The 13874-nt window shown below is 43.9% G+C and overlaps 1 protein-coding gene across 1 annotated transcript in view; it reads left to right on the top strand.

Moving 5' to 3' along the window:
• The window catches only part of MOB3B (MOB kinase activator 3B), a 104460-nt gene that overhangs the window by 33767 nt on the left and 56819 nt on the right, over window positions 1-13874 (top strand). Inside the window, exon 2 of the mRNA XM_081321320.1 lies at window positions 8667-9256. Coding sequence (XP_081177446.1) covers window positions 8839-9256 — 418 coding nt within the window. The 5' untranslated portion in view covers window positions 8667-8838. The remainder of the gene's footprint in view (window positions 1-8666; window positions 9257-13874) is intronic.

Below are 13874 nucleotides of genomic sequence, written 5' to 3'. Positions count from 1 at the left end.
TCCTGTTGGTGGAAGGAGGTGCCAGCTTGTACAAGCACTTTTTGAAATAATGACATAGATTGTTTTACAGTTCCCATAGCCTTGGGTAAGTGTGTCACTTGTGGCCTTAGAGTATTCAGTCCAGACACAAGAGAGGTTGTCTAATTGTTAATAAGCATGAAACAAAGGTCAAGTGCTAATATAGCAGTGTCTGTAGAACTCTAAATAATTGTTGCAGTCAGAAGTGCACAATGGCTATGCTTTTCCCCCCTTTTTTGGGAGGATGAGGTAATATACTGTTGGTGTCTTTTCCTTCCCTAACAGATATTTTTATCTGCTTAAATGTGCATATGATTGCATGAAAAATATGTAAAAAGCTCTATCTGGACGCATGCAGTGTCATAGTAAAAACCACATGGTTTCATTTATTATTTTTGGATACACATAAGATATTCAAGTTGGCTTGAAACTCTAACATTAAGAAAACCAAGATCATGGCATCTGGCCCTCTCAGTTCCTGGCAAATAGATAGGGAAGAAATGGAGGTAGTGACAGATTTTATTTTTCTGGGCTCCAAGATTACCGCAGATGGGGACTGCAGCCAAGAGGAAAGCTATGGCAAATCTAGACAGTATACTAAAGAGCGGAAACATCACCCTGCTAGTGGTTTTCCCAGTTGCAATGTGTGGCTGCGAAAGCTGGACCATAAGAAAGGCTGAGCGCCAAAGAATTGAGGCCTTTGGCGCTCTGAGTCCCTTGGACTGCAAGGCGATCAAACCAGTCAGTCCTAGAGGAGATCAACCCTGACTGCTCTTTGGAAGGCCAGATCCTGAAGTTGAAACTCAAATACTTTGGCCACCTAATGAAAAGGAAGGACTCACTGGAGAAGAGCCTCATGCTGGGAAGAGGGCAAGAGAAGAAGGGGACGACAGAGAATGAGCTGGCTGGATCGCAAACCCATAGACAACATTCCTCCAGGCCTTCCTGTCCTCTACCATCTTCTGAAGTCCATTTAGGCTCACGCCTACTGCTTCAGTGACTCCATCCAGCCACCTCATTCTCTGTCGTCCCCTTCTTCTCTTGCTCTCAATTAGGCTCTTCTCCAGTGAGTCCTTCAGGATCTGGCCTTCTAAAGAGCAGTCAGGGTTGATCTCTAGGACTGACCGGTTTGATTGCCTTGCAGTCCAGGGGACTCGCAGGAGTCTTCTCCAGCACCATAGTCCAAAGGCCTCAATTCTTTGGCGCTCAGCCTTTCTTATGGTCCAGCTTTCGCAGCCACACATTGCAACTGGGAAAACCATGGCCTTGACTATACGCATCTCAAAATACTAACCATTTAATCATAGGCAATTTTGCTGCTGTTACTCTGCTTTGAGATTGCAGCATCTGTCTGAAGCAGCATCAAGGAATTGATAGATGAACAATATTTGATGGCCAGTATTCTAATAATGGTAGAAAACAGATCTACACACATCCTTTCTTGGTTTTTTTTAATGTCAATGTCTCATTTCACATGAATTTGTCATTCTTTTAGGGATTTAATGATTAATTTTGCATTCAAGTCCTTTTAGTCTCAATATGACTGAACACACCAGCGCACTTCAATTGCATTAGACTTTTGAACTAATAAGTAACTTATCTTCCTGAACTGCTGCTTAAGACATCTTTTACAATTTTGCTATGATCTGTTGTTGGCATTTGCTGCTCTTCCTTTGGGACTGTCTAGCCTATCTAAATAGTGATATTAAGATTAATAGGAGAGGAAAAGTCATGACAACATCTTGAGGTGAGAATGAAAATCAACAAAACCTATTATTTAATTGCTGGTATAACTGCTTGACCCCAAGGTACATGGATTTCCTGTTGAATTGTGTTAACACATACTATATCCTTTCTAATGCTAAATATATAAGGTGTTTTATGAACTAACATAGCCCAATAGGAAGTCTGTATGTGTAGGGTCAAGTGTAATAAATCTAGTTGGTTGCAGAACATCTAGAATTTGGGTTGCAGTAGCATCGGATTTTCTACTAAATTCTACAAATTATAAGAGACAAGTTTATAGAAAATGGCAGGATCTCAGTTTATATAGAGAAGAAAGGAAGAAAAAATAGTGATATTTACAAAACAGACTTACTTGCCTTTCTTTTTTAAAAAAAATACTGTCATTAGAAAGAGGCTTGTGGAATGATCTCGGAATCCCATGAAAGTCACATGATTTGTGTATGTGTGAGTATGTGCATGTTTTTCCTTCAGTTTCCTTAAATGGAAAGGGAGGGAGAAAAGATAATTTTTCTCATTTACTAGTTGTCATCTACCATTTTCACAGCTCTGTCTTCAATTATATTCCTTGTGGTTGGTGAACTATAAATTTTGAGGAGTCAACTGATTTATATCCTAAGAGACAGCAAAAAAACTTCAGAACAATGTCTCCAGAATTATGCATTAAAATTGTTATTATTAAACTGTCCTGTCTTTCCAACTAGCTTTCGGTTTCCAAGAGAAAACAATAAAGAATACAATGCCAAGTAAATAACCAATTGATTAAAACCGCAATTAACATAATATTTCAATAAACAAAATTTATAAGCTGTACATAAAGACAATATAAAACAATAGCTACATAAACACACACAAATCTTGGTGTTCTTTCTAAAACCAAGCACAGATCAGGCATAATTTAATAAACAAATGAGCCCATTAAGTGCCACAAGTGAAATTACTAAGCCATATTTGGTAAGTAAACCACCAAGAATCTGATAATGTCAGAATATTTCCTTGTACCACCTACTTTTTCCTTAATCTAGATCAGGGGTCTTCAAACTCGGCCCTTTTATGACTCGTGGACTTCAACTCCCAGAATTCCTCAGCCAGCATGCCTGGCTGAGGAATTCTGGGAGTTGAAGTCCACAAGTCATAAAAGGGCCGAGTTTGAAGACCCTTGATCTAGATATTGAAGTAATTCCATACAGATGCTCCCTAGCACTACAGTTAAAGATTTTGAGTATTTATCTTTCCCTTTTTACACTTCTCCAGCAGGAGAAATCCAAAGTTCAAATCATGATTGGAAACTATTACAATGAACAACAGACCATTCTTCCTCCCTGTAAAAAAAAGTGTCAGTGAAGCATTGTGAAGACTGATTTGGACTTATCTCTTATTAAAATTTTAGGCTATCCAATTCCCAAATGAATTGACAAAGTTTAAACCAGCAAAAAAAAATACAGGTATTCCTTGACTTACAACCACAGTTCAACCCCAAATTTCTGTTGCTAAGCAAGGCAGCTGTTAATGCAACTTTCGCCTGATTTTACAGCCTTTTTTATTTATTTATTTATTTAATTTTATTTAATTTGTATACCGCCCTTCTCCCGAAGGACTCAGGGCGGTGAACAGGGACATAAATACCAAAATACCCAAAATACAGAAATTAAAAACAAATTAAACCCTAGTGCCCAAATGCAGAAAATAAATTACATTAAAACAATAATTAAAACAAAACCCATCAGACCAGGCCGGCTTGTTCAAACAAATAGGTTTTTAGGTCGCGTCGGAAGGAGCGAAGGTCGGGAGCCCTCTGGAGCTCAACCGGTAAACGGTTCCACAGGTCAGGCGCACCCACAGAGAACGCCCTCTGGGTCACCAGACGGCATTCTCCGAACAGCGGCACCCTGAGGAGGCCCTCTCTGGGAGCGCACTGGGCGGAGGGAAGTTGATGTTGGCCGCAGGTGCTCCCTAAGGTACTCTGGACCCATGCCATGTAGGGCTTTGTAGGTCATTACCAGCACCTTGAATCTCACCTGGAAGGCAACTGGAAGCCAATGCAGCTCACAGAGCAGAGGTGTAATATGGGAGCATCGGGAGACCCCCAATACAACTCGCGTGGCTGCATTCTGCACCAGTTGGAGCCTCCGAGTGGTCCTCAAGGGCAGCCCCATGTAGAGAGCGTTGCAATAGTCTAACCGAGAGGTCACGAGCACATGAGTGACTGTACGCAAGGCATCACGGTCTAGATAGGGCCGTAACTGGCGCACCAGGCGCAACTGGGCGAAGGCCCCCCTAGTCACAGTTAATATATGATCTTCTAAAGAAAGCTGTGAATCTAGGAGAACTCCCAAGTTGTGAGCCCTATTTACGGGAGGTAATAACTCACACCCCATAGTGAGAGATGGAATGATCTGAGTTTCCTGAGATGCTGGCACGTACAGCCATTCCGTCTTGTCAGGGTTGAGCCGAAGCCTGTTCCTCCCCATCCAGACCCGGACCGCCTCCAGGCAACGGGACATCACGTCAAGGGCATCACTGGGGTGGTTTGGGGTCGAAATGAAAAGCTGGGTATCATCAGCATACTGATGATACCCAACTCCAAAGCCACGAATGATCTCACCCAGAGGCTTCATATAGATGTTAAACAAGAAAGGCGAGAGGACCGATCCCTGAGGATCTCCACAAACGAGAGGCCTCGAGGTCGATCTCTGTCCCCCTGCCAACACCGACTGCGAACGTCCCAGGAGGTAGGAGGAGAACCACTGAAGAACCGTTCCTCCCACTCCCAATCCCCTGAGACGCTGCAGCAGGATACCATGGTCGATGGTATCAAAAGCCACTGAGAGGTCTAATAGGACTAGGACAGAGGAACAGCCTCTGTCCCGAGCCCTCCAGAGATCATTCACCAGGGCGACCAATGCCGTCTCTGTGCTGTGCCCGGGCCTGAAACCCGATTGGTACGGGTCCAGATAGTCAGTTTCCTCCAGGACCGAAGGGAGCTGATGCGCCACCACACTCTCAATAACCTTAGAAAGAAAGCGAAGGTTGGAGACCGGATGAAATTTGTTTAATACAGCTGGGTCCAAGGTAGGTTTCTTGAGGAGAGGTCTCACCACCGCTTCCTTCAAGACGGAGGGGAAACAACCTTCACTCAAGGAAGCAGATATCACCGCCTGGAGCCAGCCTCGTGTTCCCTCCCAAGCAGAATAAACCAGCCAGGAAGGGCATGGATCCAGTAAACAAGTGGTGGAGCCCAGCTTCCTCATAATCCTGTCCACTTCCTTTGGAGTCACAGGGTCGAACTCCTCCCAGATAACATCGACAAGACCACCCATGTCCTGATCGTCAGACTCTGCCCAGTCGGAGTCCAAACCGGTCCGAGTCCGAGCAATTTTGTCCGACAGATGTTGGCTAAACTCCTCGGCACGACCCTGTAAGGGATCCTCCCTCACCTCCTGATTAAGGAGGGAGCGAGTCACCCTAAACAGGGCGGCCGGGTGGTTATCTGCGGACGCAATGAGGGTAGCGAAGTAATTAGACCTCGCCATCCTCATTGCCACGAGATAAGACCTAGTAAAGGATCTTAGTCGCGATCGGTCGGATTCAGACCGGGTGGATCTCCAACAGCTCTCTAGGCCCCGTCTCCGACGCTTCATCTCCCGGAGCTCCACGGAAAACCATGGAGTGCACTGGGATCTGCACCGGGTCAGGGGCCGCAAGGGAACAACTCGGTCAAGTGCCTCCGTGGCAGCCTTTTCCCAGGCTTCCACTAAGGCATCAACCGAGCTGTGACCAAAGGAGGCAGGTGGGGACCCCAGCGCTGCCTGGAACTTCTTAGGGTCCATTAAGCGCCTGGGGCGGAACCATCTTGATGGTTCAACAACCCCACAACGGGGGGTGGCAAAACAGAAGACCAGCCTCGAGATGATGATCGGTCCATGACAGGGGTATAACAATTGAAGAACCCCCACCAAGATCATCTAACCACCGTCCAGATAGAAAAACCAAATTGAGCGTGTGGCCCCCCACATGAGTCGGGACCCGAATTACTTGCGTCAGGTCCATGGCCGTCATGGAAGCCATGAACTCCCGAGCCAACTCAGATGATCCTCCCAGGGATGGTAGATTGAAATCACCCAAAACCATAAATTTGGGGAACTCAACCACCAGCCCCGAGAGGATATTGAGAAGCTCAGGCAGGGCTGCTGCTGCTGCTATTTGGACAACGGTGGCCTCCTGAGGACAAAGAGTCTCCCTCATAACTACTGCCACTCCCCCGCCCCTACCCTGAGCCCGAGGTCGGTGAAGCACCCGGAAACCTGGTGGGCAAAGATCAACCAGAGGGACACCACCCTCTGGGCCCAACCAGGTCTCCGTAATGCAAGCCAGGTCCGCATGCTCACTCTCAATCAGATCCCGGATGAGAGGAGCCTTATTGACTATGGACCTGGCATTCAAGTACACCAGCCGGAGCTCAGGTGGCTGCTTATCCTCGCTCCCGGAGCCTCGGGAAGAAACCAGAGGGTCGAAGCGCTTCACCGCTTGGAGATAGCGGAGACGCAATCCCAGATGTCGATACGGCCCTCTGTCCATACACCTGCTGCCATTCCCTAACATCGTGGGAATAGGTAATCCCACGACCCGCTCCGGAGCCCCGGAGGCAACCAACCCCAGCTCCCCCCCATGTGATCAATCCCAGACCTGGCCTGAACAACAGTTGGTGGGCTCCCCCCGTTTCCATCCAACCATGAAAACCCTCCCCCTCCCTAAACCCACAAAAAAATTAACTAAAAAATTAACCAGGGGCCTCTTATTAGATTTGTAACGGAGGCCCCTATCCCTGCCCAGCCATCTCTCAGGGTCCCAACAATTGGGCCCTTCATCAAGAGGAAGAGTGGAAAGTGAGGTGGGTCGCACCCAGGAAGGGGGGCACCCCTGAGGGCACACAAAAACGTGCTGGAGTAGCTGAGTCGAGTCATAGTTATTGAAATAAGTCCGGCAAAAAGGCAATCCCTAGATCAACCGGGAGGATCTTAAATCAGCAGGTAAGTGTCCCGTCTGCCAACCCAGCTCAACTGCCACTTGAGCTGGGTGTACCCTGGAACAGATCAACCCCTGTCCTCTCACGACGATCAGATCCGGGGAGCAGCTTGAAACACATAACCGGGATGAGGCATACCACCTAGAGCTCTCACCTCTAGGAAGGTAGCAGATGGTAAGACTAGGCCACTCTCTCACAGTGGCTTTTTGCCCGGGTCCTCCTGAAACCTTTGGGGGAGAGGGGGAGGAGAGAGGTAAAGGAGTCAGCAGATTAATACAAGGCATAATAGCCTGCGGAGTCACAAAGCGGTGAAAAGTACTGGCTTCAATGATCTCCGCATCAGAAGAGGGCTAGGCGATGGTAAGCCAATAGAGGAGGAAACCAGGAACACGGAGTGCTTCTACTGGGCCATAAACTCGGTATAGTTGGTTCCTAGTGGCGCAAAGTTGCTATGTGCCTCCCAACCGTCTAAAGCACAAAGCGTCAGCTCTCAACCACTGGGCCATGGTCTCCACGCCGGAGCGGCCGCAGCGCTCCAATTCCTCTTGCTGCCAGCCGCCCCAGACGCCACCATAATGTTTCCACCCCTCCATCACTTCGACGCTGCTCCAAGCCGCGACCATCCGGGCAGCTAGTAGGCTCTCCAGAGCACCGCCAGATTCGTCAAGTTCTCTCAGGCTCCGCCGGGCTCCCACGGCACCGACAATCAGCTGGTCGGCGCCGTATGGAGCGCGGCTATTCCGGGCTCTTCCGGGCCTTCCCAGGCTTCAACGGACTCCACCGAGGGCCCTCCGAAGGACCAGGGCTCGCGGAGCAACTCCCATAACGGAGAACTGTATAGCCGCCCAAAAACAGCCACCAGCAACCTCTCATCCACCTGACCAAAAACCCCATCACAACGCTTCTGTGAGGCTCCCTGGGATGCCAAGTTGCCGAAACCCCACACGGAGCTCAGCTGAGTCCGTCCGCCATCTTGGGCAAAAAAAAATTACTACAGTGGTTAAGTGAATCATGTGGTCATTAAGTGAATCTTGCTTACTTCATTAATTTTGCTTGTCAGAAGCTGGCTGGGAAGGTCACAAATGGTGATCCCATGACCCTGGGACAGTGCAACTGCTGTACAAACATGCCAGTTGCCAATCGCCTGAAGTTTGATTACATGATCATGGGGATGCTGCAATGGCCATAAGGGTGAAAACTGGTCTTAAGTCACTTTTTGCAGGGCCCGTGTAACTTTGAACGGTCACTAAACAGATGGTTGTAAGCCAAGGACTACTTGTAACCCATAAATAAAACAAGAACCATCCAAGAGAACAGCAAACAATTTGTCACTTTTCAGGAACTGTTAGAGCAGATGAGGCTGAAATAGATAAAGCTGTTTCTTCTTTTTTTCACCTTTTTTTTCATGCTACAATGTGAGAAACCACTGAGGACAGGAATCCATTTTTTTTTCAAGCATTTTGCCCTGTTCCTTTTAACCTCTCCAACTTTCCCTTTCAGAAATTAAGATTAGTAGTAACTGGATGTTGAATCTAACTGCAGATGTGCCTGTTGTGAAATTTTCAAAGTGCGGATATGTGCATCGGTGTGACTGTGTTTCTACTGGGAAAAATTAAAACACAGGAGCCATTTTCTTACCAACTTAACAATAAATGGCATTATTGCTTAACAATATAAATCCCTATAAAATTGTATATTTTTATATATGCAAAGCAACTTTATTGATAAATAAAATTGTGACTTGTTCAGAGCTTTACAATCATATGAGTTAAATAATAGCACTTTGGCCTTCAAATAAAACAAATTCTATTAAATTATCAGGAGTCACTTTTAGCACTGACCTATAGTTTGTTGTTATTTTTTCTCTCTGAATTTTTAGGAATATGACATTATCTAAGAAAACATCAAACCAGGACACCTAGCGGTCTAAGGATTTCTGTTGGAGAAATCTTTTTCCCTCCTTCTGGAAATATATATACTTCTATATATATATATATAAGAATACCATTATTCTAGTGCCTCACTGTTGTTGGAGTTTGGAAGTAGAAGACATGTCCATTGCACTCAAGCAAGTTTTTAATAAAGACAAGACGTTCCGCCCCAAACGGAAATTTGAACCTGGGACCCAGAGGTTTGAGCTTCACAAACGAGCACAAGCCTCACTCAACTCTGGAGTAGACCTGAAGGCAGCTGTGCAGCTGCCCACTGGAGAAGATCTAAACGATTGGGTTGCTGTTCACGTAGTTGACTTTTTCAACAGGATCAACCTGATTTATGGAACTATCTGTGAGTTCTGCACAGAGAGGACCTGCCCGGTGATGTCAGGTGGGCCTAAGTATGAATACCGGTGGCAGGATGACCTAAAGTACAAGAAACCTACGGCGTTACCAGCACCCCAGTATATGAATCTTTTGATGGACTGGATTGAGGTGCAGATCAACAACGAGGACATATTTCCAACTAGTGTAGGTAAGTTTATCCATGTCTAAGAATTGTACCCTTTGAATGGTTTTCTCCTGGAATCTGTTGATGGTATTTTAAAAATGGAAATTTTAACAATCGAAATTCCAGTACTTTTTTTTATTAAAGATTCAATTTTTGTCAGTTGTGTGGTGTATATGAACAAATGAATTGCAAAGATCCATTGGTTTGTATTTGTTGCAGAGGAAGACAAAAAAAAACAAAGTAGCAAAAAAGGGAAGTAATTAAGCCACCAGTCCTGTTATCAGAACTTGGGACTTACATTCTGTCATATAAAATGGGTACTGAATATATACAGTTGAATTTCAGTTTATTTCTGTTATATATACTTCTTTATTTCTTCAATGACAGAGCAACTGTGAGCAGCTCACAGTATAACAACAGAATGCAAATACAATATTGTAAATACAGAATACAATAAAGAAAATAACAGAACAGCAATCCATCCATATACATACATACATACATACATACATACATACATATATATATATATCTGCTAGCATCTACTGTACATACATATCTATACATATACATACACATACACACATACATACATAAATAACTCTGCTAGCAACTACCCTACACTCTAAAGTTGGGGAGGCTATCCAAATCTTGTATGAAACTCATTCTGGAAGGCAAGCACTGCAAGAGAAACAAATGTCGATTTACCATATTTTAAAAAAATACGTTTTTTTCTACATTCTGCTATTTTATTTAGGACCAAGTCCAATGGTAGCACTGCCACCATTTTAAAAAGATCCAGATGGTAGGATTGTACATTTCAGAATGTTATTTATAGTATTACCCTGTGGTGCCAGTAAGTAGCAGCCTGGTTAATTTTGTCATTACGTCCTGGCAGCATCTTTGTGGTGGTTGGATTGCTGGCTTCCTCTTCCAGCAGTAGTTTTATAGCGTGCATCTTCTCTTGCTCTCTGTTTGAGAAAATAGAAATTAAGCAAAGAAAAACATATCAATACACGTATCTCTGACATTTACTCCTTCCTGGAATTTCTACTTTTTATCTGAATAGTTGTAACAATTGTGGAGAGATTTCCTTTGTTGATCCAATCAGAAACATGAAATATGGATGGACGGATGGACAGACGGATGGATGGATGGACAGATATGTCCCACATTCATTTTGTACAGTTCAAAGCAACACACCTAATGCTCATGCCTCCTTTTTTCTTCATGATAACTACCCTGTGTGGTTGGTTGGACTGCCAAAGAATGACTGTCCCAAAGTCACTCAACTGTGCTCAAGGGAAGAACAGATCTCCTGTTTTCCTCTATAGCAAACGTGTCCTAAATTTGTAAAATTTTTTATTATATGCATGACAAAAGGGCCATAGTGAAGAAGCATCCTATATTTTTAAAGAGTTCTCCAATTATTAGCAGTAAGACATAGGATGGGTCATACAAAGTCACACATAGGCTATGTTCATGGTAAGACCTTTCACTGCTGATAGTCTATCTCAGGGGTAGGCAACCTTGGCCCTTTTATGACTCGTGGACTTCAACTCCCAGAATTCCTGAGCCAACTGGCTCAGGAATTCTGGGAGTTGAAGTCCACGAGTCATAAAAGACGCAAGGTTGCTGACCCCTGGTCTATCTGTCATTAGTTGGAATTCAATGATATCTCATTCTTAATAACATCCCACTTCTGTTGGATTGGGGAAAATCTCCCTAACCACTCAGGGTAATCAAAAAGATTTCCTCCAAAGATGTGAGCTGACCAAGAAATAAATAAGAGCTATTTGATTAAAAATTAAGCTATAAGCTTTAGAGAAAGAGGAGAGAGATGAACAAACTCCTTATTGTTTCCTGAGCTTGATTATTGCAGACATTTCATTACCTAAACTAGGTAATATCATCAGTGCTGGTAGGGAGTGTGGTTTGCTCTCGTTCTGCTCCCTACCAACACTGATGGTGTTACCTAGTTTAGCTAATGAAACGTCTACAAGAAAACCGAGCTCAGAGACCACCAAGGACCCCTCATTTCAACCCTGAGCTACAGGTATTCTCCTCTATCGGAATAAAACTCTGATTAGATGAAGCCTAGCCCACAACGTGTGGCAAAAAAGCATGGTGGCAAATTAAATTATTTCACCAGTCCCCAGCCTTTTTGGCACCAGGGACTGGTTTCGTGGTTTCACTTTTGTTCGCTCGCTTACCATTCGCCTCCAGGTGTGCGACCCAGTACGTAAACCAGTTGGGGACCCTGGAGTTATTTCTTCTGTTTTTGTGGTAGTGGCAGTGATAGTTTTAGGAAAGTGCACTTCTGTGAAGAAAAAAACAAAGAGCAGTTCCTTGGACAGGCCATGCTTTATCTGTCAGACGGTATCTCACAGATGGTTTATATTGCTTGATTTAGGCCTCTATTATTAGAACTCCTTAGTTTACACTGCTGTATAAACTGCTTTATACTGCTTAAATAGCATTTCTAATGGGATATTTGCAGAATTTGTATGCTTTCTGGGTTAATCCTTGTAAATCGTTCTTTTTTAAATTTTATATGCATTCATACAGAGCATTTAGAGAAGAGAAGAGAAATGCAATTAAGTAGGACGTTTGTTTAAGAGCTAGATCTTAAAGAGGAAGCAAGTAATTTCTGGAAGAACATGAATGCTTTGAGATGAGCAATTTCCCTTTCACATTTTCTCCTGTTTGCCCCTTCTGAAGCAACATTGAGATTGATTGTAATACATTACTAGTAGGAACAAGAGGAATGAATGTCGTACTGATGACTTATACTAATACTACTTTTTGGGGGAGTTATTTTTCCAAAAGAAAACTCAAAACCTCTTGTGTGTGCTAGGTAGAACATTTCTGTTTTGAATTCTTTGAATTCAAAGATTTGAATTTTGAGTTCTTTTTTGGTCATACTGAAAATATTTGTGACAATGTGTCAGAATCCATCTATATTTCATTTCTAACTATCTCTTCTGTGCAAAACCCAAATCTCACCCTCCCCTGGATTCTGCCATTCCCAAGGAGGAGAGGGAACAAGCATGGGATTTTATTGCTTTCACTTCCTTCCTTAAATTTAACCTTTTGTTTACATTTGTTTACATCCCTGCCTGCTAGCCATTACAATATAACCAATTGGTTTCTCACTAGACCAGGCATGTCAAACTGCTGGCCCACAGGCCAGATGCATCATGATGAAACCACACTCTCCCCATTGCCAGCAATGGGGGAAAAGTCGTGATACGTCGTGCGACGTCACGTGAGATCGCGAGTTTGACATGCCTGCACTAGACATTCCCTCTTATCTTACGGGCAGCTAGGAAAGGGGGTGGAAAGTGGAGGAATGAAACTCTCCGGAATCTGGTTTGTTTCTCCGAATGAAGTGTGAGGGGGGTGGAAATGATCCTGCTGCGAACGGACTCTTATCTCTCCTCTCCCACGATGGGCTTACCACCTGGAGCTTGGCTGATCCGGAACTGACCGAATGAACCGTGGGGTGGGGTTTGCAGCTTTAAAAATATCAATCTGTGAGGGGATTCCTCAGATCCTGTCTATTATGCCTGCTATCTCCTATTTCTTAGTAAAAGTCCCCGCTTGGAAAATCTTGTCTCCAAGAGTCCTGCTTTCTTAAAATGTGGGCTGAAGTGGGTTCTGACACAATGCTTGTAATAATCAGCAGCTGAATTGTAAGGGCAGTTATTAAATCCTCAGCCCGCTTCTTGATATTTGGAGAAAGTCACTATTCAGTCAAAACTTTTTCAAAATCCAAATTCTCTAATAGAAACTTTTTTCCAACATAGACAAGTTTGGCAGTTTCAAAGTTGTATAACGGTTGGGGAATCCATGGTCTTCATTATTACTGTAAATCAGTAGCTACAAGAAGGGAGAGAGAAAAACTAGGTGGAGAAGCTGCAGACAGCTAAGAATGACAAGCGCCTCTTGTTTCCTGTACACCCATGAATGATGTTGCTACACAGATGACTTCCTGTTGGGATCAAACAGGAAGGACCCGGAAACAGTTTTGCATGGTGTAGACTAGAGTAAACTCTGTGATCCTGTCATCTCATTGGTTATCTCTGTTGGTCTGCTAGACCTTTCTCAGGCGAGTCCCAATATTTAATCTAAGCAAAAAACAGTCAAAACAATAATGTATCGTTACAGCACATCAGATTACATATATTCTGGCTATTATAATATAGTAATGAAAAAGTCACTGGAGCCAAGAAGAAAATTGCCCAATGGGCTACTGTAGGCAAGAATATTACAAACATGAAGAAGGTTTTAATGTAGTGGGGGGGAAATATCCGGGAAAGAACACAAACATTTTATAGAATGCTAATAGGAGAAGACAGTGACAAAGCTATCATTTGAGAGAAGCCTATTCAGGAATCGCCTTGTTTTTGAGCTTCCAACAAAATGTTTTATCTGCTTAGCAAAGCATTTAGTTTCTTTGAACATAATGTTCGTGCCTCATTAATTCTGTACACCATTTTAAGCAGCCTCTTGTTCTGGTGAGGCGTGTTTAAATTAATCTCAAGCCTTTTACTGTGGGGCACGCTAAAGAAAGCAAGCATTATACAGATGTCAGGAATGTTTGTATGTTAATACAAGGATTAGGGCTGAAGTATAGCAT

Source organism: Vipera berus, assembly GCF_964194415.1.
Source record: "Vipera berus genome assembly, chromosome: 2".
In the NCBI taxonomy this organism is placed as follows: Eukaryota; Metazoa; Chordata; class Lepidosauria; order Squamata; family Viperidae; genus Vipera; species Vipera berus.
The sequence above is the reverse complement of the archived record's forward strand: the minus strand, read 5'-3'. Positions and strand labels throughout refer to the sequence as shown.